The sequence below is a fragment of the Rhinatrema bivittatum genome, chromosome 2 (genome assembly GCF_901001135.1).
Source record: "Rhinatrema bivittatum chromosome 2, aRhiBiv1.1, whole genome shotgun sequence".
Lineage (NCBI taxonomy): Eukaryota > Metazoa > Chordata > Amphibia > Gymnophiona > Rhinatrematidae > Rhinatrema > Rhinatrema bivittatum.
In genome coordinates, this window is record NC_042616.1 from 157595595 (window position 1) to 157622601 (window position 27007).

Sequence of the window (27007 nt, forward strand, 5' to 3'; positions counted from 1 at the left end):
TTTCACGAAACAACAGAAGGTCATCCACATACTGTATGACTGGCCCATACGTGACTTGGTACATCTTCAAGTCTTTTGCCAGTTGCTCCCCGAACATCTTGGGTGAGTGCTTAAATCCTTGCGGTAAGCGAGTCCATGTGTACTGCTGCTTGATTCCAGTTTGTGCATTTTCCCATGTGAAGGCAAAGATCTTCTGGCATTCTTCTGCTACTGGAACGGAGAAGAAAGCATCTTTGAGGTCAATGACACTGTACCACTTGGAGGTAGGGGAAACTTGAGCCAAGATTGAGTATGGATTTGGTACAAGGGCTACTAGATCTGCTACTTGATCATTCACTTTCCGTAAATCTTGTACAGGTCGGTAGTCAGAAGAACCGGGTTTCTTTACGGGCAGTAGAGGGGTGTTCCAAGCAGATCGGATTCGCCTGAGAATTCCCAAATCATACAGTCTTTGCAGATGTATTTCAATTCCTTCTCTGGCCATGTATGGAATGGGGTATTGAGGTTGATTGATCACCTGTGCATTCTGCTTCATTTCTATCCATCAGTTGTCTTCGTTTTTGTTGAGGGGGGTGTTGTTTTCATATCGATGTTCGATGGTTCGTTCGACTATGGGAAGATGTAGTCTCCATTCTTCTTGGAGGGGACAGATGAGTATCACTGGATGGTCCTCGAAGGAGGCTTTAGCTTCCCCTGTTGGTTGAAATCTCAATGTGGTCTGAGGCTTACACAGCAGGTTCCATCCGATAAGGGATACCATGGTCCCGCCTACTTGTATACTTCATTCTTTCTGCAGAGGGGCAGTGAGTACCTGACCTGAGGCACCCACTATAGAAACAGTCTCTTTCGTCGGGGGGGCCGATTGGTGCAGTCATGACAGATCGTTGGCCTCTGAGTCCAACAGGCCCCTGATTTTTGTTGTGTTACCTCATGGATCTCCACCAGAGGGTCAGTGGGGATTCTTCCCTCCCGATCTCTTCAGGCTGTATGCTCCTTGTCGCCTCCCCCGCCATCTGCCAGTGGGGGTTGTCCAATCTCCTTCCTCCTCGGCCCCTTTGTGTCGGTGCAGGTCCATTTTTGTCGTTAGTATTCACTGCAGGGCTCCCGTATTTCTTTTGCCATTCTTCACAGTCTCTCTTCCAATGGCCTTCATTTTTGTAGTACGCACACTGATTCTTTCCCAAAAAGGGGGGGGGTCTTGTTCCCCCTCCTCTTCGCGGTCTGCCATTGTCTTGGCTCCTTCCCGTCCGCGTGTCCTCGAGAGCGGCGGCTAACAGTCACTTTCTCCTTCATGTCTCTACTTGCTTCTCTCTTTTCTCTTCCACTTCTCTATTTCCACATACTTGGTCTGCTATAGCTTTTAACTGGCTGAGGCTCATGCCCTCAAAGCCTTCGGCCTTCTGCAGGTTCTTTCGGATGTCAGGTCTATTATTAAGTTCCTGGTTGCAGGGACGGGCCCCTTTTCTTCTCTTCCTGATCCCTGTTCCCATACATCTCAAAATACGATGAAAAGATCACAGTCCATCTGGGAATTGAATAGGTGACCTGCGCCTGGAGGCAAATCAATTCTGATGAGGCTGAGAAGCTGCAAAACATTGCTTCCTTCATACTTGTAAGTTTGGCATTGGGTTAATTCAATAAAGTCAACCTGGATCTGCAGGCAAGGATCCAGGGGGGGCGCTTTAGGTGTGCAGGAGTGATGATCAAACCCTTGGAAGCCTTGTACCAATTACATTGCAAACACTAAGAACATATGGTAATAGCCAGAGCCCAGCCCCCACCAGTGGTAAAAGAACATAATTGCAATATATATATATATGTGTGCTACTACTTTATCATTTGGGCCGACTCATATTTGCTCTTGTTCCTAATCTTGCATAGTGGCCCTTTTCTTGCCCACAACTTCCAATAATCCTTATCTTGCGCCTGCCACTGAATCAAAATTTTTAATATTAAGTCTTTGTTTTCTCCGTTTTTTTTTTTGTTTTTTTTTTACAAACGGCATCCTGTAATTCCCACAGTCAGCGCTGCACATGCTTGGCTGTCTTATCTTGCCAGTTCCTTAAAACAGGGAGTAGCTCTGCATATTTAACTACTGCTAGCCAAAGAAGCAACAAGGAAAACTTTAACAAAGAACCCATTCTTAATCATTTCTCTAAATTTCCCAGAGACAGCTTCAAAATAAACTGCGTCAGAAAAAGAGAGTTCATATTTTATCATGCGTTCCAATGTAACTTTTAAATAACAGATAATATATAGGAGACAAGTAAGAACAATAATTAACATGGTTTTAGAGAATAATTGATTAACCTGTGGATGTATCGAGTGAAGGCGCAATGAATTTGCTGCTATAAAATGTCTTAAAAATAGCCCGCATCATAAGGCACTAAATGATTTGTAAGGGACCCTTGGTTCTGGTATTTCTTTGCAAATAGCAATCCTTTGTCAGATTACAGACAGTTTTAGCAAGGACCTTGGAGAATAAATTTAATCAGCAGAAACTCGGAGCTACAATTTCTTTTAATTAACATACCACAATTCTATCTTTATTCACATACGCACACCATGAACTAACTTTCAATAATGTTCTGTTAAAACAAACGAAACAATTTTCATTCACCCAGGCTAGCCAAATGTCCCTTTTTTTTTTTTTTCCTCTCTCTCTCTGGCTCGATCCCCTCCTCTCTCCTGTAATTATCTCTGCCGTTAACCCTTAACTGCCATCAAGTTCTAAACTTCAACACCAGTAAATGCATTCTCCAGTAATCAAATCAGTATTTTAACTTAACACTGTACATTAATTTGTTGTATAGTAGTCTTGTGCAGCATCTGTAAACCAAAATCTCTTCTTATTAGGGTTTAAAACAATTTAAAAAATCCCTGGTACATGTGCTTGCAATTCACAGATAGCAGTTATCAAAAGAAATAAATGTGCATTTGATCACAAAAAGAAATTTGTCTAACCGATCTACCACAGTAGAATTTTTTTTTTTTTTTAGGTACCTTACAGACAGACAGACACTGGGGACTTCCGGTTCCCCATTTTGCGTACTTGAGTTACCATTATGAGGGCGGCTCCCTCTACTAGCTTCTTTGCCCACGACGGAGGATTTTCAATAACTGCGATCCACGCGGTTATGTATGGTATATCCTCAGGGCAACCCGGGTTCCCTTCTCGTATGACTATTTTATGGACCCGTGTGGCCGTTTGGAAATTAAAAGTTCCTGTAGGAGGCCAATTTACACAGAAACCGGGCCATTTATGGGTGCATCATTGAATCATTCTGGGTTTTGTACATTTATGTTCATCGAACACTTCGCTATAGTGTTCCGTCATGACTTTTAACGGAGTCGACCCGCTCCCTCCCATTAGGATAGAGTTCACAGACAAAGGAGGGAAGGGAAGACGGATAGGTAAGGGGTCCGTATCCGTCAGACACAAAGGGTCACAATTGCCCCGACTAGAACGCGGTCGCCCGGTCTAGAACTGCGAGGCCATTCACTCTCTTTCACACAACAAGAAACCTATTCCCACTGTCGTATACGCTACTTATTATTTCCAGACAGATTATTATTTCCAGACAGATTATTATTTCCAGACAGATTATTCGCGTGGTCTTCGGAGCATAATTCCTACTAACACACTGCGTGGGGTGTGATCAAGGCCCCCTCGGTCAGCCAGAAAAGACCGGGCTATTTCCTGAGCTAGCTAGTCTTTACTTATTTCCAGATTCCCATAATACTCGCCTGCAGGGGTCTTCCGATCGTCATGAAAGCCTTCTTCCCGGATCATCAATCCAGAGGTCTCGGCAGAATTTCTGTGGAACGATCCCCTCAGAAACCTGATCGCTGAACTCAGCGGTGGCCACTCACCAGGTGTATCTGGGGGACTGCTCCGCCACCAAACTACCAGACCTTCTGGAGAGCTAAAATAGCGTCTCCGGTACCTCCTGGCTGAGCTCGCCAATGTAACCGTCTCTTTTTTTGTCAGTAAGGAGGCCCAGACAACTGATCCGTAAAGATAGACTTTTATTGCCAGCAAGATGCAGCTAAGACAAAGGCTCAGTACAACTGCATGCCACGCCCCCTTTGGAGCAAACCTTTATACATTTTACAGTTCTTATCTTTCACACATGCGTTCTGGTTTTGCTGAACAAACATTTTACAAACTGCTGAGCGAGCATATTCCGGCTGAAGGGGCTACTGACCCCCTCCCTAGACACCCTGGAACTTTCGTGAAACTTCTCCCATGTTCTGCAGGAGAGGCTGCTGGGACTTGCAGTTCTGGAAAGGAATTCGCGAGTCTGCAGTAATACAGCCCATCACATAATACATCCATTGTTCTAATCTAGGTTACAGCAGTGAAAGCTTATCAGAGAATAAGAACAGCGAAGCCAAAAAAATGAAAATGTGCAATGTGCTGACAGAGAGTTTCTCAATGTCCTAATTACAGCTGTATTGCAGACTGTAAGTAAACCCGTCATGAAGCAGGGAATTCTGGTATATGAAGTCCTTTGTCAGGTTGAAGCGTTCAGACTCCTTCATGATGGTTGTTTGAGCAGTTGTAAAGATCCGCTGGGAGCCTTTGGATCTCTCCCCCTCCCCTCCCCTCCGACTTCTTGTAGGCGCTGGGAAGCCAACTCTTCCTGGAACACTCAACAAGTATTCAAGCTGGTTTACAACATTATTATACAGTGGTGTGGTTGCCGTGTTATTCCACCTGCATGCACAGAAATAAAGGTTAACCTTTTATTTCAGAACATTATTATAAGCAGAGCTGGCAACCTTAAAGTGGTGGAACTGGTTAGCGGAGCCGTTTGGGGCACCCGGGAGCAGTTCCCTGCTGCACGCTCTCCGAGGGTTACGGGGAAGTGGCGAACACTGAGCAGCAGAGACAGTGCTTGTGTGCTGAGGTCTGAGCTCCGTGCAGAGCCGCTGGGGCGCGCGGCGGCCGCTTCCGGGAACGTTCGGAGAGCAGCAGCATGGTGTGCGGGAGCAGGGTGCTGCTGAGGAAGGTCAGTCCCTTTCGCTTCCTCACGCCAGCAAGTGGCGTTGTGTCATTCCGCAGGTTATCGGATCACGCAGGCACAGAGTCAGACCTTGGGGCGGAATGAGGTCCCAGCGTTTGTGATGCTCCTCGTGCCTTCGTCCTCCCGCCTCCCTGCTGTAGCGGTGCATTGAACTGAGCCGGGAGACCAGCGGCAGGGAAGGACACAGGGTTGGGGAAGCTTACGACTTGGGCCACGTACGGCGCTACTTGTATAATAGTTCGAAGTTGTGGATAAAACCGAATAGCTGCAGACGCGAGCCTTGCTGCGTTTTATCCTGGTTTCGATCTGTGCCTCCTTTCCTCCACCTCTCATTAGCCTGGGAGCCACCAGACGAGAGATGACCCAAGTAATTAACACCAAGGTGTGTGTCATCCACTGGTCAGACCAAGGGTCCATCAAGCCCAGTATCCTCTTTCCAACAGTGCCAATCCAGGCAGGATCCCAAGGGGTAGATAAATCCCCAGCTGCTTATCCCAAGAATGTAGTGCTACAAGCTGTACACTCTGCATTACAGGTACACACAAGAAACGGCCATTGCTCTATGGAGCTTACAATCTAGTAAAGACCGGCAAATAAGTGTTTAGGGAGAGGCAGAGATAACACCTAAAGTCTGAGAGGCAGTGGAGTTTTAATTGAAGACAGGGACTACCTTACCCAATTTGAGATGTTGAATCTGTGCCCCCAAAACAATCTATATTAAAAAAAAATTTCTGTAACCCTATCCCCACATCACAGTTTGGAAGTTGGAAACACTAGGCTCTGTAGGCTTTCCAGTATCAGTAGGGGCCTTTGTTTTCAGTTTACATTTTATTTTTTCCTGGGAATTTCAGTGTTTCTTACAACAAACAAAATTAAAAAATCAGTGCAAAAAATGAATAACTTCTTTCCATTGATTTTCTCCCAGATGTGTTTGTTGTAGTAAACAGTGATAAATTCCCAGTAAAAAAAAAATTAAAACTGAAAATTATGGTCTCTGAGTATCTGAGAGAATGACTGCTACTATGTGAGCCAGAGTGAAATCTGTAGCCCAGAGGTAGGCAATCCAGGACCTGGAGTACTACAAACAGCTCTGGTTTTTAGGATATCTACAATGAATACGCATGAGGTATATTTGCATGTGCTGCCTCCAGTGTATACAAATATATCTCAGGCATATTCATCATGGATGTCCTGAAAACCAGACCTGTTTGTGGCACTCCAGGACCAGAGCTGCCTATCCCTGAAATAGCCTCTTTTATAAAAGTTCCATTTTTGTCTATTAGCTATGAAGCATATGAACTTTCTGGAGGATGAGTTATGTTTTTTTTAATTATCAAAGATCTGAATGAAAGTCGCTTTCTTGGTTTGGCCCTGTGACTGTGGTCTGTAGTGAGGTGCAGGAGACAGGTGTTAAAATCTACTGTTGGATGGGGCTGGTAAAGCTTGTGTGTGCTGCAGAGGTGGGGAGGGAAGGCAATGGCTGCTGCTGAATTAGTCTTGAAACAGACTTGGGTCCATCGTGCTGGGCCTGAGAGAGTTTGTTCCTGAGTTGCCTGGGCATACCTTTTGGTGAAGGAAAGAAGGTTAAATAATGAGGAGGAAAATAAGAAAAGGACATTTCTGGTATTTTCTCGTAGACTGATAACGGACATATAGTGGGATTTGAAATTATTTATCTGACTAGCTTGGAGGTGGGATTTGGGGCATTCTGAGGTGGACCTGGCTAAATTAGCAGGATAAATGCTGATAGGATAACGTTAGAACTGCCAAAAAGCGGTACTAAAGTTTTCCAGGCAAACTTATCTGGCTATCTTTGACGTAGCCCGCTGAATATCCCAACAAAGTTAGCAGGATAAGTTTTTCCAGGCTAACTTTGCTAGCTGGCTTCTAAGTGAGTCAAGGTTTATGATAGCAGCCCAGTGCACTGCAGGGCCTGTCGGGCTGCTGCTAGCACTCAGCCAGATATATGGCACCAAAGGCATCCCTGAATCATGAATAACAACTTGTTTGTTTTTTTGTTTTGCTTTTTAATTTTAGTATGGAAACTTCATTGACAATTTAAGATTCTGTGTGAAAGGGGGAGCCGGTGGAATGGGACTTCCTCGATTAGGTGGACAAGGGGGAAAAGGTGGCGATGTTTGGTTTATAGCCAGACATGGTGTGACCTTAAAGAAAATAAAAGACAAATATCCCTTGAAGCGATTTTCTGCAAAACCAGGAGGGAACAGTAGGTGAGTCATTGTTATATTAACATCACTCAAATTTGGATTTTTTTCTTTTTTCAGTGATTTGATGATCATAATTTGTATATAAGATGTAATGTTTAAATACAGAATATACTGCAACTTTAGGGACTTGCATTAAAATATATTACCTGTTCTGGGTTCACTACCTCATTCTCCTGGCTGCTACTAATATACCAGGAATGGCCAACTCCAGTCCTTGAGAGCCACAAATAGGCCTGGTTTTCAGAATATCCGCAATGAATATGCTTGAGTTAGATTTGCATACACTCTCAGACCAGAGTTGGCCACCCCTGTAATATACTGTTGCTGTCTGAATGCAGCAATATGCCGTCATCTAACCCTGTTCAGTGTACGGAAGATGCATTGCATACACTGCACGGACCTCACACGTGCAAAAAGAGGCAGACAGACAGACTAGATCTAGTCATACGGTGTTTTGTTTTTTTTTTCAGAAAGAATGCCTAAAAGTACTATTCTTCAATCTACAGGGTCACTGGAGGGATTTGAGGTTGGGAGGTCAGCGATATGGGGGACTGCTAATGATGTCCCTCTGTAACTAGCTGTAACCTTGTCAGCCTCTAATTTCTCATTTCTACCACTATTTATTTTGTTTCCCTGTTTGTTCGTTTATTTATTTATTTTCCACCTTGCAAACTTCTAAGTGGATTACATTCAGGTGCTGAACATAAGTCTTGCCATACTGGGTCAGACCAAAGGTCCATCAATCCCAGTATCCAGTTTCCAGCAGTGGCCAATCCAGGGCACAAGTACCTGGCAGGATCCCAGGGATAAGCAGTGGATTTCCCCAAGTCCACCTTAATAGTTGTTTATGGACTTTTCCTACAGGAACTTGTCCAAACCTTTTTAAAACACAGTTTTCAACACAACGTCTGCAATGAATTCCAGAACTTAATTATGCGTTGAGTAAAAAAATATTTCTCTTATTTTAAATGTATCATCTATTAACTTAATTTTGTGTTCCCTAGTCTTTGTACTCTTTGAAAGAGTAAACCAATTTAAAATCTACTTGTTCCACTCCACTCATTATTTTATAGACCTCTCTTATCATATCTCCCCTCAGCCATCTCTTCTTTAAGCTGAAGTATCCAAACCTCTTTAGCCTTTCATCACAGGGGAATTGTTCCATCCCCTTTATCATTTTGGTTGCCCTTCTCTGTACCTTTTCTAATTCTGCTATATCTTTTTTGAGATGTGGTGACAACTGCGCACGCTATTCAAGATGAGGTCACATTATGGAGGGATACAGAGGCACTAGGATATTTTCTGTTTTATTATCCATTCCTAGCATTCTATTTGCTTTCTTAGCTGCTGATGCACACTGAGCAGAAGATTTCAGCATATTATCAACAATGACACCTGAATGGCTACTCCTAACATGGATTGTGTAATAATTTGAGTAACCTTTCCCTAAGTGCATCAATTTCCACTTGTCCACATTAAATTTCATTTGCATGCCTAGGCTCCCAGTTTCTCATAATCCTCTTGTGGTTTAACAACTTTGAATGATTTGGTGTTATCTGCAAATTTGATCACCTCACTTGTTCCCATTTCCAGGTCATTTATAAATATATTAAAAAGCAGTGATCTCAGAACAGGTCCCTGGGAACTCCACTACTCACTTTTCTCCATTGGGAGCATTTTACCATTTAGCTTCTACTTTCTCTTTTCTATCTTTTAACTAGTTCCCAGTTCACTATGTCACTTCCCATAACTAATGACATTGTAATTTCCTAAGAAGTATCTCATGAGGGACTTTGTCAAATGCTTTCTGGAAATCCAGATACCCTACATCAACTGGCTTACGTTTATCCACATATATATATATTTATACCCTCAAAAAATAAAATGTAGCAGATTAGTGAGGCAAGACTTCCCTTGGCTAAATCCATGTTGGCTTTGTCCCATTAAACTATGCTTATCTATATGTTTAGTAATTTTCTTCTTTATGATATGGCACAGACTTCAGATTCACTGGTCTGTAGTTTCCTGGATCACCCCTTGAGCCCTATTTAAAAATTGGCCTTATATTGGAAACCGTCCAGTCTTCAGGTCCATAGACGATTTTAATGATAGTTTACAAATTACTAATAGGTCCACTGGTCCAGGTGATTTGCTACTCTTTAGTTTGTCAGTTTTCCGTAGTACATCTTCCAGGTTCACTGAGATTTGTGTGTTGTGCAGAATTATCAATTTTGAATTTTATTTCTGGCATGGGTATTTCTCTTACATCTTCCTTAGTGAAGACCGAAGCAAAGAATTCAGTTAGTCTCTTTGCTATGGCTTTGCCATCCTTAAGTGCCCCTTTTGGCCCAACTTGACTCCCTCACAGGATTTTTACTTCAAATATACCTGAAAAAATGTTTATTTATACATTTTTGCTTCCAAGTTTTCCCTCTTGTTTCTTCTTGTACCAACTGCTCCATGAAGCAGTCATTTATTTCATCTAGGAAATTCTCTAGCATGTCCTGATGTGATATTCAGTACTGGGGTAATTGAAATCACCCATTATTACTGTGCTGCTGATTTTGTTAGCTTCCCAAATTTTTTAGCATTTCATTCTGTCTCTTCATTCTATGGCCAGGTGGACAGTAATACCCTCCCACTCATATTGTATTCCCCTTTTTAACCTGGAATTTCTATCCATAAAGATTCAGCATTGCATTTTGATTCTTGCAGAATGCTTATCCTGTTTGTCTCAGTGCTCTCTTTAATATATAGTGCCACCCCTGTACCCATTTGATCTATCATTTCGATATAACATTTACCCTGGTATCACAGTGTCCCATTGGTTATCCTCCTTCCACCAGGTCTCTGAGATGCCAATTATATCTACCTCTTCATCCAGTGCTATACGCTTTAACTCTCCCACCTTAGTTTTTAGACTTCTTCTAGCATTTGTATAAAGACATTTCAAAGTATGTTACTTGTTTGTATTAAAAAGCTGTTTATCAGCTGATAGGAGTAATTTGACATTTTTCTGCTCTGTCTGCTCTTTACTTAAAGGTACCTGGTCCACTTTAGCATTTATTGCAACTTTTTTACTGGGATGCTGTAATTTTCCTGTTCTCTTAGTATCCTTTAAAGATACATCATTCCGAACCATGCACTTCTGAGCGACAGTGTGCTTTCCCCCATCTAGTTTAAAATCTGCGCTATTTCCCTTTTTAAAGGTTAGTGCCAGCAGCCTGGTTCCTTTCTGGTTAAGGTGGAGCCCATCCTTTCAGAAAAGGCTGTCCCATCTTCAAAATGATGCCCAGTGCCTAACAAACCTAAGACCTTCTTGTTTGCACCATAGTCTCATCCAAGCATCGAGACTGGAGCTCTACCTGCCTCTGGGATCCTGCACATGGAACGGGGAGCATTTCTGAGAATGCTACCCTGAAGGTTCTGGATTTCCTTATGTCCACCAGCTACCCAGCTGTCTACCTTCCTAATAATTGAATCACCAACTACAATGGCCGCCCTAACTCTTCCTTCCTGGGCACGTGCCCCTGGAAACATATCCTTCATGTGAGAGGATACTACATCAACTTGAAGGCAAGTCCAACTACAGGATTGCTTTCTGCCTCACCAAGGTGATGCTCTCCTTCCAGGTAACCTTTCTCCTCCAATGCAGCAAAGGGGCTGCCAGATTGGAGCTGGGACTTCTCTACTATGTGCCTGAAGGTCTCCTCTGTATATCTCTTTTTGACTCTTAGCTCCTCCAGATCTGCCACTCTAGCTTCCAGAGATCGGACTCATTCTCTGAGGGCTTGGAGCTCTTGCACTTAGCGCACACATACAACCTCTCGGCAGCTGGGACATAATCATACATGTGGCTCTCAATACAAAAGGCTGGAAAGCCTCCTCCTCACTGCTGGATTACTATCTGCATCTTAATTCTGTTGACTCATCCTCCAATTCAAACTCATCTTCTAAATCCTGATAAGATATAAATCCATCCTCATGCCACAGTTGCTCCACGAAAACCAGTCCTTTATCTCTCCATCTCCTAAAAGCAGAAGAAAAAGTACAACTGGAAATACTGGGATTTTTGTGCAGAGGATTCATGGGTAAACGATGTTCGCGTAACAATGGAATTCCCTCTCTAAGCTCTTCTACTGAGAGAGGAGGGAGCACCTCCAAGCCAACCTCCCCCCACCTGCTCTTTTTCCATAGCCAACCAACCGGGATCCTGAATAGTTTAACCACTGCTTTGTAGCCATCAATCGTGCAGCCCAATAATATACTCTAAAATTGGGCAACGCCATTCCCCCTTGTATTTTAGGCAGCCAGAGAGTACTAAGTTTATTCTCGAGGATTTATGATTCCATATAAACGTTCTCACATGGCTGTGCAAGTCATTGAACAGTTGCGCCGATAGGGTCCACAGAATATGTTGAAAAAGGTATAGTAGTTTGGGAAGTATGGTGATTTTGATCAAGTTAATGCGACCCGCCCAAGACACTGGTATGTCAGAACGGTCCTTGAAGTGCTGTTTAACTTTCGCTAACACAGGCATATAATTTTTGTCAAAGAATTTTCAAAAATTGGCAGGTACAGAAATACCCAGGTATTCAAAACCTTCCGTCACCACTCTCTCATACCAGAGAAACAATCAGGAAGAATTCGCCCAGGTCTAAACTGGAGGATTTCGGATTTGTCATAATTCAATTTATAACCAGCCAAATCCCCAAATCTGGCAACAATCTCCAAAAATGCTGGGCCCAAGACCTTCTGTTGTTTCAGTAATAGCCGCTGCAAATGGTTCAATCACAAGGTTAAACAACAATGGCAACAAAAGACAACCTTGCCTTATTCCCCTCTGCATAGAAAAAGTAGATGTCAAGGACCCATTCAGCATTAGGCGAGCTCAAGACCTTTTATACATCGCCCTTACCCAAGCCAAGTACTGATCAGGGAACCCAGTCTCCTGAAGAACAGTAAACATGAAAGGCCATGAAACACTGTCAAATGCTTTTTCAGCATCTAACGAGAGTAGCAGCCCCAATTGTTTGACATTTGCCATATATAGGATGTTTAAAGACCCGTCTGGTGTTTGTTGTGGACAACCTCCCTTTGCAAAGTCTGATCCGGATGATTAAGCCCCCCAGAAAGGGCTCAAGCCTATCCTGCAACACTTTGGCCAATATTTTTATATCAGAATTTAATAAGGAAATTGACCTATATGACTCATAGTCTAAAGGATCCGTTCCTTTTTTGAATATCAATGAGTCATGAGCATCCTCTATGTCCCCTAAATTTCCACCCGAGCTCTCTACGTGGTTAAGTGAATTTTCAAAGGGCCACATGCGTAACTAATGGGGGTTGTGCACGTGGCCGGGCTTTGCACGCACCATGCGCATTTTCGAAAGGGCCCAGCCACGCATACAGGAGGGCCGGGCCCAAAGAAGGGGAAGGGCGGGGGGGTGAGGCACAGACAGGACTGGACAGCTAGCTAGGAAGGGGTTAGGGTTTGGGGAGGAAAGGGGAAAGGATAGGAAGGTTAGGTAGGGGTTATAGGGAAGTTCCCTCCCAGCCCACTTCTTAATTGGAGTGGACTGGGAGGTAAACTGGGGAAGCCCTACACCCATTGCCGCACGTGGGCTTTTAAAATTTCCCCCCTTTCACGTGGAGGAGGCCTTCCGCCTGCATGTGCACGTGGATGTTAAAATCTGCCGTGTCTGAACGCACGGATATCGTATTTTATAACGCGCGCCGGGAACTGTGCGCACGTGGACACACGTGCGGCTATTAAAATCTACCCCTAAATGTATTTACCAGAAAGGCAACCAAGTCAGGTAGGTACTGCTTATAGAAGTCAGTGGGGAACCCATCTAGGCCTGGACACTTACAGGAAGCGGTAAAGGCATTATCAGGGGGGTATCTCTAAGCAAGAAACTGGCACCTCCAACTGACGTTGCTGCACCTCATTAAGCCTAGGGAAGTGCAGGGAAGCCGAAAAATTCCCACTACCTTCCCACTCCACTGAGGGACCTTCTCTATACAGACCCGTATAGTAAATGAAAAATTGCTCCTCTATTTCCTTCAGATCTGATGACAATTCCCCCCTTGATTTCCTCACTGTTGTGATCATTTCCTTACTAGCCTGTTTTCTAACGACTCTTGCCAAGTATGTCAGGCTTAGTTATTTATTTATTTAAAAGCTTTTTTATACCGATGTTCATGTAATAGTACATATCGCGTCGCTTTACAGAGAACCAAAGTTAGAATTACAACGAACATAAGGAATACATTGAACATAGCGAACATAATAAGGATTGTAGAGAACCAAAGTTAGCTTATCTCCAAACTCATAAAATTTTGCTTTAAGATATTTCATAGCCCTCCCCACTCTTCCTAACTCGAGCGACTGAAGCTCCCTTCTACAATTTTCCAGCTCCTTCAGTGTACGATGAGAACAGTCTTTTTTTTTTTTTATGTTAATTTCCAGCTCACGGATTTTATTTAGGAGCGCATCCATCATTCGCCTCCATCGTTCTGCAGGTGGCTAGTGTAGGAAATGATTCCCCCCCCCCCCCTGCAGAAAAGCCTTAAACGTCTGCCACTGCGGTATTGGTGTGTAATCAATTGCAGGGTTCTGAGTACTAAACTCCTCCAACACTTCCCTTAAGCAGGTCTGGGCCATTTTTGTCCCCCAGAAGCGAGACATTAAGTCTTAGATTTCTACTGTTGATACCTTAACACCAAACCTATTAAATGAAAAAAAAAAAAAAAAGATTTTTTTTACCCTTCTTATAATTCCTGGGTATTTTTTTATATTGGCCTTAATGAAAAAAATTTTCTAGCACTTTTTTGGAGGTAATATTGGAGGGGTTGTTTGGAACAAAGTTATTTTTTGTTTTAATAATAATTTCTCTCTAGAAAGTTCCCTATATGAAATTTAATTTTCTGTTGATCTGTTATGCGCCTGAATTCTTTCTTGGGTCACTTTGAGGAATAATTTTGCCTGTTCCATGCATAAAACTCAAAACTTCACTTTCCATTGACACAGTGACATGGTAAATAATGGCAGATAGAGACTTACATGATCTGTGCACTCTGCCCAGTGAGGTGTTCGGGGTAGTCTTATTTCTTTCATCACAGTTAAGTTCACATGAAAATAAGTAAGTGAAAAAAAATTGTGATTATAACAAGCCACCAGAATGCTGCATTCTGTCTTGTTTTTTTTCTTCTGTTTCCCATCTGCACGCTGACCTTTGAGAGTGGCGTCGGGGAGGTGCTTCATACAGTGTGCCCTTGGTAACATGGAAACAAATCCAACATCTGCACAAGCGGTTTCCCCAGAATAGTGCATAGACAGTAAAGGGTCAATAATTGAACTGCCCACATTGGTGCAAACTCCATGGGTAGTGTTTAACCTTGTGGGGTTTGCACTAGTAATCAAAACAAAACTATGTGGGTAATTTCCCTTCATTCATTTCCCCGGGGAAAAGTACCTGCAGAGGTCTGTGCCAGCTTTCTTTTCGGGTACACTTTTCCTGCCAAAACAACTTTTTAACCTGCAGAAATTACTTTAAACATTGCCCTTGTAAAATGAGTATGCCGCCTCCTCATCCCCATTAAAACTGAGCAAATTGAATTTCTGATTCACATGTACATTTGCATTCTTGAATTTTTTAATGAGCTGTCTGTGTTGTTACCACTCATAATTGTTTTAGGATGTGTTTTTCCCTCATAGTATTCGTGCGCTGAAAGGAGAGAGGGGGCAGGATTGTGAGATTGATGTCCCAGTGGGAATTTCAGTCACTAATGACAATGGCAGATATATTGGTAAGTGCCAGTATTTTCTGGTTATAAGCTTGTGTAATTAAGTTGTCTGTAAAAACTGGACAAATCTCTTGTGCCTGAAAGAAAGCACCAGTAATGTCATTGTACAAAAGTAGTTCAAACCGTGCGCAGATAGGTAAATCCACGCCAGTGGGTTATGCACCTCTACCAGGAGATGGAGAAGGAGCAAAGCTATATATATATATATATATACATACTGTGACGTATCACATCGGTTAACATTCAGGTACTGTATGTATTTCCCTATCCCCAGAGGGCTTACAATCTAAGTTTGTATGTATGTGTATATATATATATATATATATATATATATATATATATATATATATATCCCTGCATTGACATAATCCCGTCAGTATTTTCCATCTCCAGCACATGGTGGATGTGTATCTCCTTACTGGGGGTTGCTTAAAAAAACATTTAGAAGGAGAAAGAAGGACATTAATTTGCCCCACTCTCCTGTGGCGATACCTCCCTCAGTCGCATTTTCCTGAGGGATTATCTGCAGATCCCTCCTTCAGTAGAGTGCCTCGGTCCGGTAACTGGTTTTCTGGTGTGGATTTAGCTGTAGAGAGACAACCAGCTGAGAGGCTAACGGGTGCAAGAAGCCGAGCGTGGAATGAAGGCCTTTGCCCTCTATCCCCTAACTGGTTCACTGTCAGGAGAAAGCAACTCAGTGGGCACAGAACAAACACCCCCTGGTTTTGGTATGGATCCTTCTGCCTTTTCTTGAGTGGAATTCTTTCAAGAGCTGCAGTCTTTCTTCCGGTTCAGTCGACGGCCCTGGCCAAAGCTAAAAGTTCAGGATCACAGGCTGAGGATCTCCACACACCTGGTGCCGCAGTTAAGCATTGGAGTATGTCTAGACCTGCTGCGGTTCACGCTGATATGGGACCCAGATGACATGGATGATGAAGGTGATTCTTACTCCCTGGAGAATGGGGAGATTCCTCCAGGGTTAGAGCTGTATAGAACAATGTTGTGTTTCTTTCATAGAGATGAGTTGCCGGCTCTGATCTCCCAGACATTGAAGATGCTGGTGGTGCAGGGTGCTGATACCATGTCTGAGCCAAAGAAAAATCCCATTTTAATTCCTTTCTGTAAAGCATTATGTTTCTTCCCCATCATGGTTGCTATTCAAGAATTGATTGATCTTGAATGGGGCACCCTAGAAGCTAATTTTAAAGGACAAGCCTTGGAAGTGTTGTACCCCCTGGATCCGGCGGCGAGAGAGCAGTTGCGCTTTCCAAAAGTGGATGCACTGGTGTGTGCCGTCACCAAGCGGGCAACTATCTCTGTAGAAGGGAGAGTGGCATTGGAGGATGTGCAGGATAGGAGAATTGAGGCTATCCTTAAGCAGACGTTTGAGATGATGGCAATGAATTTGGAGAGAGCCTCTCACGGCTTCATGGTGGCTTGCACTTGCTTGCTTCTCTCTCAGGAAGTCGATGAATCTGGTTTGAAATCCAGGGCAGCCGTCTTTTTGGCAGATGCGGGCTGCGACCTGGTCTGCACTTCAGCCACAAGGGTGGCTTTGATGATAGCGGCCAGGCATCAGCTATGGCTGAGGAAATTGTCAGCTGATACAATTTCAAAGTCTTATCTTATGAAATTACCCTTTAAAGGATCACTCTTGTTTGGGAGTGAGTTGGAAAAATGGCCAGTAAGTGGGGTGAGTTCCAGGTTCCTTGGTTACCAGAGGATCAAAAGCAGGTGCCGCGCTTGTTTGGTGCAAGAAGTCGTGATAGGGGTTTCAAACGTTTTCGACCCTACAGAGGAGCGGCTTCTCAGAGGGCTCGACCTTTGGGTAGGTCTCAGTCCTTTCATCCCAGGCAGCCCAGATGGGGCACAGACTCGAGCAACCCTCAATGAATGTGTGCCGATCCACCTCCGGGAATAGGAGATAGGGGGTCGCCTCTCTGTTTTATCGGAGGTGGATCAAGATCACGCCAAACCAGTGCGTTCTGGAGGTGATAAGAGATGGCTGTGCTCTGGAATTTCTTAGCATTCCTTGGGACATTTTCATGGTGTCTCTAGGCAGCTCTCCACAGAAGAGACAGGCAGTGGAGTGTACATTGTCAAGGCTCCTCAACCTTCAGGCTATGATCCCAGTGCCCATGTCACAAGAAAATAAGGGCCGATATTCCATTTATTTCGTTTTACCCACGAAGGAGGGTTCCTTTCACCCCATCCTGGATTTTAAAGGTTCCATGTGGCAACCTTCCACTCTGTGATAATGGCAGTTCAAGTCGGTGGAGTTTCTTATGTCTCTGGATTTGTCAGAGGCATACCTGCATATTCCCATCCAGCTGGAGTATCAACTGTTTCTGCAGTTTGCTGTTTTGGGGTGACATTATCAATTTTGAGCGCTACCCTTTGGTTTGGCCACCATGCTCAGAACCTTCTCCAATGTCATGGTGGTGTTGAGAAAAGATGGCATTCTGGCCCATCCATACTTAGACAATTGGCTAGTTTGGGCCAAGAGTATGAAAGAGTCTTCAGCTCTCACGCAAAGTGATCTTCTTGCTACAGGATGGATGGTTGGATGGTGAATGTGGGCAAAAGCAATCTACTGCCATCCCAGACACTGGAGAATCTCTGTGTTCGTTTCAACACAAAGCAAAGGCAGGGTGTTCCTACTGGAGAGCCGCATTCAGAAATTGATGACGCAGTTGCGACTATTGACAAACAATACACCCGACGGTATGGTCTGATCTACAGGTGCTTGAGTTGATGGCAGCAACCCTAGAGGTAGTTCTGTGGGCAAGGCCACATATGCATCCTCTTCAGCGCATACTGCTTACATGTTGGAGTCCACAATGTCAGGACTACTCGATACGGCTTCACTTACCGGTGGAGATCAGCATCCAACTGCAGTGGTAGTTGCAAGTGGATCATCTAAGGAAGGGCATTCCCCTGCGAACACCAGACTTGCTAGTACTCACGATGGATATGAGCCTCCAGAGGAGTTGACAGCATAGAGGTGCTGGAGTATAGAAGAGTCTCTCTGGAGCATCAAGCGGCTGGAAGCCCGTGCCATTCGGTTGGCATGCTTGCGATTCATCGACTGCTTGCAGGGTCAAGCGGTGCGAATAATGTCAGATGTTGCGACAACAGTGGCTTACATCAATTGCCAGGGAGGAACCAAGAGCCAGCAAGTGTTGCAGAAAATAGCCTAACTCATTGAATGGGTGGAAGTACATCTTCAAGAGATCTCAGCCTTACACATTGCAGGAAAAGACAGTGTAAGAGTCTGGATCCTGGAGAATGGGAATTGTCAAATGAAACATTTCATCTCATAGTGGGTCACTGGGGTCTCCCGTTTCTAGACTTGCTGGCAACATCACACAATGCAAAGGATCCCCACTTCTTCAGTCTCAGAAGAGAGCTAAAGTCTTTGGGCATTGATGCCCTCATGCAGTAGTGGCCATAAGGTAAGCTTCTATATGCCTATTCCCCATGGCCTATGTTGAGCAGAGTGATTTGGAGGATCAAGAGATACATGGAGAAGGTGCTTCTGGTGGTATGCAGATCTTCTGAGGTGTCTGGTGAACTTTCCACTCCGATTACCGGTCCACAGGGATCTGCTGTGGCAGTGGCTTATTCTTCACGAAGATCTGACTTGATTTTATCTTTCAGTATGGCCCTTGAGAGGGCTCGGATGCTGAAGTGTGGATACTTCACCGCTGTGATTTCCACCTTGCTTTGAGCGTGAAAGTTCTCCTCTTCCTTAGACTATGTTCGGGTTTGGCGCATGTTTGAGGCTTGATGTGAGGAACGAGGGGTTCATCCTCGTTTGGTTAAGATCCCCATCGTTTTGGATTTTTTGCAGGGTGGGTTGATTAAGGGTTTAGCCCGTAATTCTTTGAAGGTACAGGTGGCAGCTCTTGCCTGTTTCCAAGATCAAGTGAATGGTGAGCCCTTGTTGGCCCATCCGGATGTGACCCGGTTCTTAAAAGGGGTGAAGCATTATCATCCTTCCTTGTGGTTGCCAGTGCCTTGTGGAGTCTTAATCTGGTTCTGGATTTTCTGACAGGTCCCACTTTTTGACCACTGCGTAGTGTCTCCTTGAAGTTACTTTCTTTGAAGACTGTGTTTCTTGTGGCAAATTGTTCTGTGAGTAGAGTTTCCGAGCTGCAAGCCTCGTCTGTGGGCAGTAGAGATGTGAACTGTTCTATCCATTTTGCTGAAGGTGGTCTCTGATTTTTACTTGAAATAATCAATTTCCCTGCCGACACTGGACAGGGAGAGAGATGTGGATGAATATCACCTGTTACGGACCTTGTATATCATGAGGTTTTGGGAGATTTCTAACCTCTCAGGAAGACGGACAGGCTGTTTATACTCCACAGTGGGAGTATACAGGGTGAACGGTGTCGCTGGCTATGATAGCCTGCTAGATTAAGGAGGTTATCATGGCTGCTTATGTGGATGCTGAGCAGCCATCGCCTAGTTAGATTAAGGCTTATTCCACTAAGGCTCAGGCAGTGTCATGGGCAGAGATTAGATTGTTGTCTCCCGTAGAGCTGCAATGTGGATGTGCAGGCTCGGCAGGATGCAGCCTTCGCACATGTGGTGTTGATAGGACTGTGGGCAGCCTTCCGCCCTTTTCGGGGAGTAGCTTTGATACATCCCACTGGTGTGAATTAACCTGTCTGAATGCTAGGAGAGGAGAAATTATTACTTACCTGGTAATTTTCCTTTTCTTTAATGAAGACAGGTGGTGGTTTTATTGTCGTCCTATGTGGCTGCATGTTTGGGGATTACGGGTAAGTGTCAGATCCAGCCCCTAGATTAGTGATATTACACTCCTGTCTGAGCTCAGTGTTTTCCTGTTAAGTGAGTGCTTGAATGGTTGTCTGTTAATAGTTATATTCACGTATAGTTTAGTTGTCCACAGTTGGTTTTTGCAGAGAATACTGGCGGACTGATGTTATTGCAGGGCTATATATATACTGTAATGTCAGCTTTGCTCCATCTCCATCTGCTGGTAGAGGTGCGTAACGCACTGGTTGTGGATTATCCTGTCTTCGTTAAAGAAAAAGAAATTATCAGGTAAGTAGTAAATTCACTTTACAAATTTTCCTCTGCTTTTTGTCAAGAGCAGCCAAAATTTTCAAAAAAAATTTCCAGAAGCAACAGACACAGTTCAGAGAGAAGATCTGTATGTTGCCACCTTTCCAGTTTCACTTGATTGAAGTTCATTCCACTGAAATAAAACTCATGAAATATATTTTAAAAAAAAACAAACCCCCAAACATACAAACTTATAAATCGCTTCCCCTGTCCTTATAGAGAGGATAATTTTCATACAGCCCTCACAAGCTAAAGTGATTGGTTACTTTCTCCTTCATATGTTAGTCAGAATTTTAAAAGTGGCATAAATCAGCCTTGAAAATGTTCAGGTATGTGTGTAAGCAGTGCCAACATTCACGCATATTTATTCCTGTTCGGGAGCAGGATTAATTTGTACTTAGGAGTATACTTTCCAAACCTGAACGTGCACATAAGTTCTGTCCCCGTCCCAGCTCTGCCCTGATCCCCTACCTTCCTCAGAATGACTCTTTGTAGTAAAAGTATGCTTATTTTGCTTCTACGTGCACAATTTTGCTTATACTTCTCCGTGCACAATTCCCTGGGCAATTTTAAAAAGGCCATTGATGCACATAAAACCTTTTGAAAATTACCCCCTAAAAAACTGTCCAAAAACAGCGTTCACAAAAGCTATAAAAATTATAATACATTTAACAACCTTAACAATATTGTACAAATAAAACAGACCAAGGAAACAACAAAAGGATTCTTGATATGTAAATTGTTTACTGTCAGAGGCAGCAGACTGTACAACACTCAACCTCAAATCTACCTATCTTGCACCCACATCTCAGTCCCAGACCCTCCCTGCTTTACCTTCTACACTCCAGGAGGCAACCTTTAGACATTTTAACATAAGGGCACAGGGAAGAGTCATGCCTTAATTTTTTTTCTAAATGTAACATAATTCATGTATAACTCCAAAGGTAAACTGTTCCTTAACTTATAGTGGTATATTGCAAAAACAGGTGGAACTGTTTTGTAGCTAATGTAAGACTTGTGATGCTATAAATCTTGACCTAGAACTGTTAGTTTAAGAAGCTATGTGTCACTGACAGAACAATACCTAGTTTAGTGTATAACCATTGGACAGAGAACAGCATATCAAGGAAGATGAGATGATTTTAGAATCTGGACACATATCCATGTTTGTTCATCACTGTGATCTGTTCATAGCTCTTAGCTGTTCACCATTTTTATAATCTTTCCTTGTGGAGAAAAGACCAACAACACTGCAGACTCCGCACCCTCTGGTTCTGAGCATGTTCACAGGACAATTTACATCTCTGGGCCACATCCCACAGAAAGGCTGGAGATAAAGCAGGGGGGAAGACCCCAAAAGTGCAACCCCCCCCCTAGATGATGATAGTGGCATTCAAAGCCTGGTCGATATAGCGTGCCTTTCTACTAGAGATACTCGCAATCAAAACATTCAGTTAAAAGTCAGTAACAATAAAATAAATCCATTAAAGCAACATTTATATCTAGCATTACATCAAAACTACAGCCAATGGCAGAGCAAACAGCAAATCACCCAATCCATCCAACAAATACAGCCCGGTCTTAATCCCTCACTAAATGGGCTGGAGTGGAGCAACACTCGGAAGGCCAGTGCCTTTGTCCTGACAAATTTCATTTCTGTTAAGTGTGTGATGCGAGCTGATCTTAAAATTCAGGCAGGTACATATGGGAGGAGGCAACCTCTCAAGTAACAAACCATGTGGAGGGTAACTTTTTTTTTTTTTTTTTTTTCCAGATGCGTTTGCACGGGTCAAACTATGCTTTACCCAGGGAAAATGACTTGTTAAAAAAAAATTGTTTGCCCGATATGCGGGTGAACTTGTGTGCACATGTCCTGCATGCATGTAACTTTACCTGGATTGAGCCAAGGTGTTCTGGGGGAGGGGGAGATTTTGGTGGAGTTATTTTCAAAGCGAACCTACGCACATGAGCTTGCTTTGAAAACTGGTGGAATTTATGTGCATATTTGCTGGCTTTCTTTTGTGGGCTGTCATGAAATTATCCCCCAAATATCTCAAAAGTTGAAGCCAACTCCTTAAATTGTGCCCGGAAATATATCTGCATCCGGCGCGGATCCTTTTAAATGGGTTTAATATGGTCCTTATAGCTGCTCCCAGTTGATATACGGACCGCAGCGTTTTGCACTAGTTGAAGTAATGCCATATTCAAGGCATTACAGTAATCACTGCGAGAAGTAACCAGCACATAAGTAAGTTGAATTTCAACATCCCGAACTATTATTCTGCCAATCCGTAGTACCTGTCTTACTAGGATTTAATCTGTGCTTATTCAAATTCATCCAACCCATTACTGCTTCCATGCATGGATTCAGCAAATCCTCAGTCCTTCTGTCACCAAAAGCAAGTTATCCACTAATTGTAGTTTTATACAATATCATTTAATGTTTTAATAAAAGACAATTAGCATCTATCAATTAGGTGGGTATGTCCAGCATTTAAGATCAACAAAAAGAAGGTTCTTTTACTATTAAACTCAGAAAATTGCATGAAAATTATGAAAAGAAGAAATTAGAGCATCTGCTTTTTGCAGTGCAGCTTATTATATTGATTGGGACATGTCATTTGTTCTTATTTCAAAAATGAGCTAATCGGCCTTTTGATTTTGCATTGTGTGTGACTTTGCATTGCTTCCCCATAATAAAGTGTCAAACAGACCACAAATTTGACCCCGAAGTATGGGCAGAATTCCTGCGATGACCTATCAAGAAGCCATAGATTAGGCAGCAAAGTATGTAGGTTCTCTTACATGGTTTGAATTTAAGATGGTGCAGTAATCAGCTGCGCTAGGGATAGCCCAACTGATTACTTCCCTTTTAGTGCTGATTTTTCTGTGCTAAAAATTACTTTGGATGTAAGAAGCATTTTAGTGCACAAAAATATGCACTAAACTGGAACTGATGACTTGCATATGGAATTATTTCCAATGTAGGAAAGTGTGGTAAAATAGCACTTTTTTTTTTTTTTTTTTTTTTACTTCCAGAGGTAAAGTTTTAACTTCCAGTTGACTTCATTGGGAAGTTAAAATCAGCCAGTTAATATATATATGATCCCTAGAGACTGGATTTCCAAATTGGGGACCCATAGACCAGGAAGCCTCTGGACATGTTATGTGCGCCTAAAAATGAGTTATGGTGCACAAAATGGGTTATTTAAAAGAAAATATAAAATATAGATCATGATAACCTCCCCCCCCCCCACCTAAATTAAAAAAAAAAATGTAGCTGAGTGAGAGGGCGAACCTTTTCCCTCTCACCCCCACTCAAGTTTAAATACATAAATAAAAGGAGTGGCTGAGCCCCCGGTCCCTTCTCCCCCCCTCCCCCCACATCCCCAAAGTTAAATTAGAGGGGCATCTAATTCCCAGCTACCATCATCCGCTCCACACCTCCAAAAATCGCAGGGAACCCCAGCAGGTGAAGAGGACCTTACCTCTTCCCTCTGGGTTTTGTAAATACTGGCTTTTTTTTTTTTTTTTAAATTAAAAATTGGGTAAGGGGTCCGAGACAGGTTTGCCCACTTGGTTCTGGATTTTTTTTTTATTCGCGTAGAGGGTGGGAGAGAGGGGGCTTGTGCCGTACTTTGTTTGTACATGCATTACTGAGCTCTGAATTTTAGTGCACTTTTAATGCACATCTTATTATATCGGCCCACGTGCGTTAAAATCTAAGTAAAACTAATTTCAGTGTTAACATTACATGTATTTTAGCACACTTTTTAACTTTACTTCCAGTGCAATGAGAAGTGAGATTCACAGGGCACAGTTTTAATTGTTGTGGCCTATGCATCTCATTTCTTTATTATATCCTGTGCAAAGTAAAAATGTGCTGCATCAGTTTAATAATAGCACTAAGCACAGATTCTTTTATGTGGTCTTGCTTACATTGGCCTGTTTGTAGCTAATCTTTGAAAGGGAAGCTACTTGGGTAGTTTCTTAAAGTTAACATAAAGTGCATGTGTTAAAGTGTGTCTGTACTTTGCAGCTACTGTTTGTATAAGCATCCAAGAGAGAGAATAAAATGTATGTATTTTTGGAAACACTAAATAAGCATGCTGTTTTGCTCCCACCGACATAAACATGTCCCAGGAATGCCCCATTTTAGTGTGGATAAAAGTTTGCATGCTGTAAGCCCCATGTATACATTCTGTCCAATCTGGGGGAATCTATTTTTCAACCAGGCCGGTTTACCTGGGCAAAGGCCCTTGAACATTGTTCCCCCCTCCCAGTTTTATCTGAATGATATCCTGTACCTTTTTATTTTTAGGAGACCTGAACAAGATTGGAGACAGGATATTGGTTGCTGGCGGGGGTCCTGGTGGTCATTTTAAGACTCATTTCCTGCCCTCCAAGGGCCAGGCACGAATAGTTCGCCTGGATCTAAAACTTATTGCTGACGTAGGACTAGTGGGGTAAGTAAGCCACTTCATATTTCTCTATCCAGGTTGGCCTCCGGTCATGAAAGGCAGAATATAAATAAAAAATAATTTAATTCAATTATGTTAACATTTTTCACATGAGCATTTTAGCAACAATGTCTTCCAATTGATGATTGTGGTAACATCTGTATTTTGGTACAGTAAGTAGGAAGCATATTATTTTGTTCCTCATGTGGACCATGTGGCACTCTCCTGTGCAGTCAAACAATGTTATGGAGGGGATTATAAGCACAAATGGAAAACTCTGCACCCTAAAATCTAGGACTAACTGTTGGGCAAATGGAAGTGATTTGACACATTTGCTCCGGAACTGCAACAGAAGTAATTGCTGCAAGGCTAATTTAGCGTTGCAGCCATTAGAGTGTGTGTTTGGAAAAGTGCTCCATCATATCATCAGTTTTTTGCATAAAGAGGCTCATCCTGTGCTGGTTCTTCTATACATCTCACATTACTCTTAGAAAATGCCTTTTTTTTTTTCTTGCTCCTTGGTTGATCAGTTTGTGCAGTGCAATTAAATTGCCTTTCAAATGTCTTTTTTCAAAAGGTATATAGTTTTATGTTTGGACAGTAGTTTAGTATATGGAATACTGGTGTCCCCAGTATTTGAGTTGCTCTTTCTTATATAATATATATTAACATTTGGCTGCTGTTCTGTACAAACTTGAACCTCTTACTCTATATGTGACCTGCTGAAAGCAGTACACAGCTGAAGGATGTCTTTGATCTTTTCTTCCATTCACATTTATGACTCATTTCTCCCCCTCCTTTTCTTTGTCTAAGGGAAGTGGCCGTGATGAATCAGGCCCTAGATACTGCTGCTTGGATTTATGCATGATTTCTCAGTTTATTAAGTAGGGTCTAAGCCAGTCCACGAGTGCCACAAACAAGCCAGGTTTTTGGGATATCCACAATGAATATGCATAAGAGATTTGCATGCACTGACTCCATTATATGCAGATCTATCTCATGCATATTCATTGTGGATATCCTGAAAACCCGGCCTGTTGGTGGCACTCGAGGCCTGGAGTTCACCATCACTGGTCTAAGTCTTTATTCCTGGTTGATGTTCAGAAACATAGATTCTGTTACAGTGCATTTGTTTGTTCTTTTGTCCTAAGTCTACACAATTCTACATGAAATGCCAATTGCTCATTTACCTGAGATAGGTATAGGCTCTGTAAAATTAGTGTGTCCTGTAAAATATTAATTGCTGTTTATTCTTTCTTCTAGATTATAGGATTTTGATGGCAAATTTTAGGACAGTTCAATCTTCTTACCTATGCTCCCAAAGCCAGGCCTGAAAAGGGCCTAAACTATACACAATGGATTTGTCACACAGAACTATAAACAACACCAGTGTTATAAAAACACCAAATTGATATAGGAACATAATGGATTATGGCAGATAAAGACCAATTGGCTTTTCTCCTAGAACAAGCAGGATGGTAGTCCTCTCACATGGGTGACATCATCGGATGGAGCCCGGCATGGAAAACATATGTGAAAGTTTCTGGAACTTTGACAAGCACCTGAGCATGCCCTAATCCACGTGGCCATGTGGGGTCCCTCTTCAGTCTTTTTCCGCCCGAGCTATCAAATCGTGGTTTCTGAGCTCATGTTAATTTTCTACCGTTTTTGGAAAACTTTCACAGATTTTGTCGGTGTGTATCGTGTTTTTCCCCCCGATTGCGGGTCCCTCTCGGTTTCCTCTCACTTCCAGTTAGGTTTTTCATCGGTTTGGTAAGTTTTCTTTCGATCCGTTCCCTGTAGTGGCGGTGCTTCGGTCGCCCGCTGCCTTCGCTGTCGTTTTTTGCCCCTTTAGTTCGACTCTCAATGGCCTTGTTGAGTTTTCGTTGATGCCCTCAGTGCCCAAGGGTCATGTCCATCACGGATCCGCACGAGGTGTTCATCCTCTACCTGGGGACATTGCATGACATTCAGGGGTGCTGCATGTGTGACTAAATGACTCCTAAAGGACGTTGCACTTGCCTCGACAAGATGGAGAAGCTCTTTGGGGTGAGGAAGTCCGAGCCATCGGCTTCAGCGTCTATGGCATCGACGCTGAAGGACCATAGAGACGTACCAGTGGACACCAAGCCATCAACAACAGCAGTGCTGTCAGCTTCATTGAATACCATCTGTGGATAGGGGTGCTGGGGACTGGCCCTTGTTGGTATCTTCAGGTCAAGGCCATCGGGTTCGTCATCTTCGACCTTGGCACTGGGGAAAGTCCAGGCTGAGCACCGAGAGAAGCCAAGGAATCATCGGAACCCGTCACCCTCGATGCATGGTGCCAGGCTCGGGTTGGTACAGACTCTTGCCGTGATGCCCCCGAAGTGACCCCCATGGC

The 27007-nt window shown here is 43.2% G+C and overlaps 1 protein-coding gene across 2 annotated transcripts in view; it reads left to right on the forward strand.

The window, feature by feature from the left end:
• The window catches only part of LOC115084217 (GTP-binding protein 10-like), a 665348-nt gene that overhangs the window by 586164 nt on the left and 52177 nt on the right, over positions 1-27007 (forward strand). Inside the window, exons 1-4 of one of the 2 annotated variants that reach the window (XM_029588785.1) lie at positions 4846-5015; positions 7068-7261; positions 14979-15070; positions 24486-24630. In XM_029588785.1, the coding sequence (XP_029444645.1) occupies positions 4983-5015; positions 7068-7261; positions 14979-15070; positions 24486-24630 (464 nt within the window). In that variant the 5' untranslated portion in view covers positions 4846-4982. Of the gene's footprint in view, positions 1-4845; positions 5016-7067; positions 7262-14978; positions 15071-24485; positions 24631-27007 lie in introns of those variants that run through there. The other variant, XM_029588786.1, reaches the window with a different exon arrangement.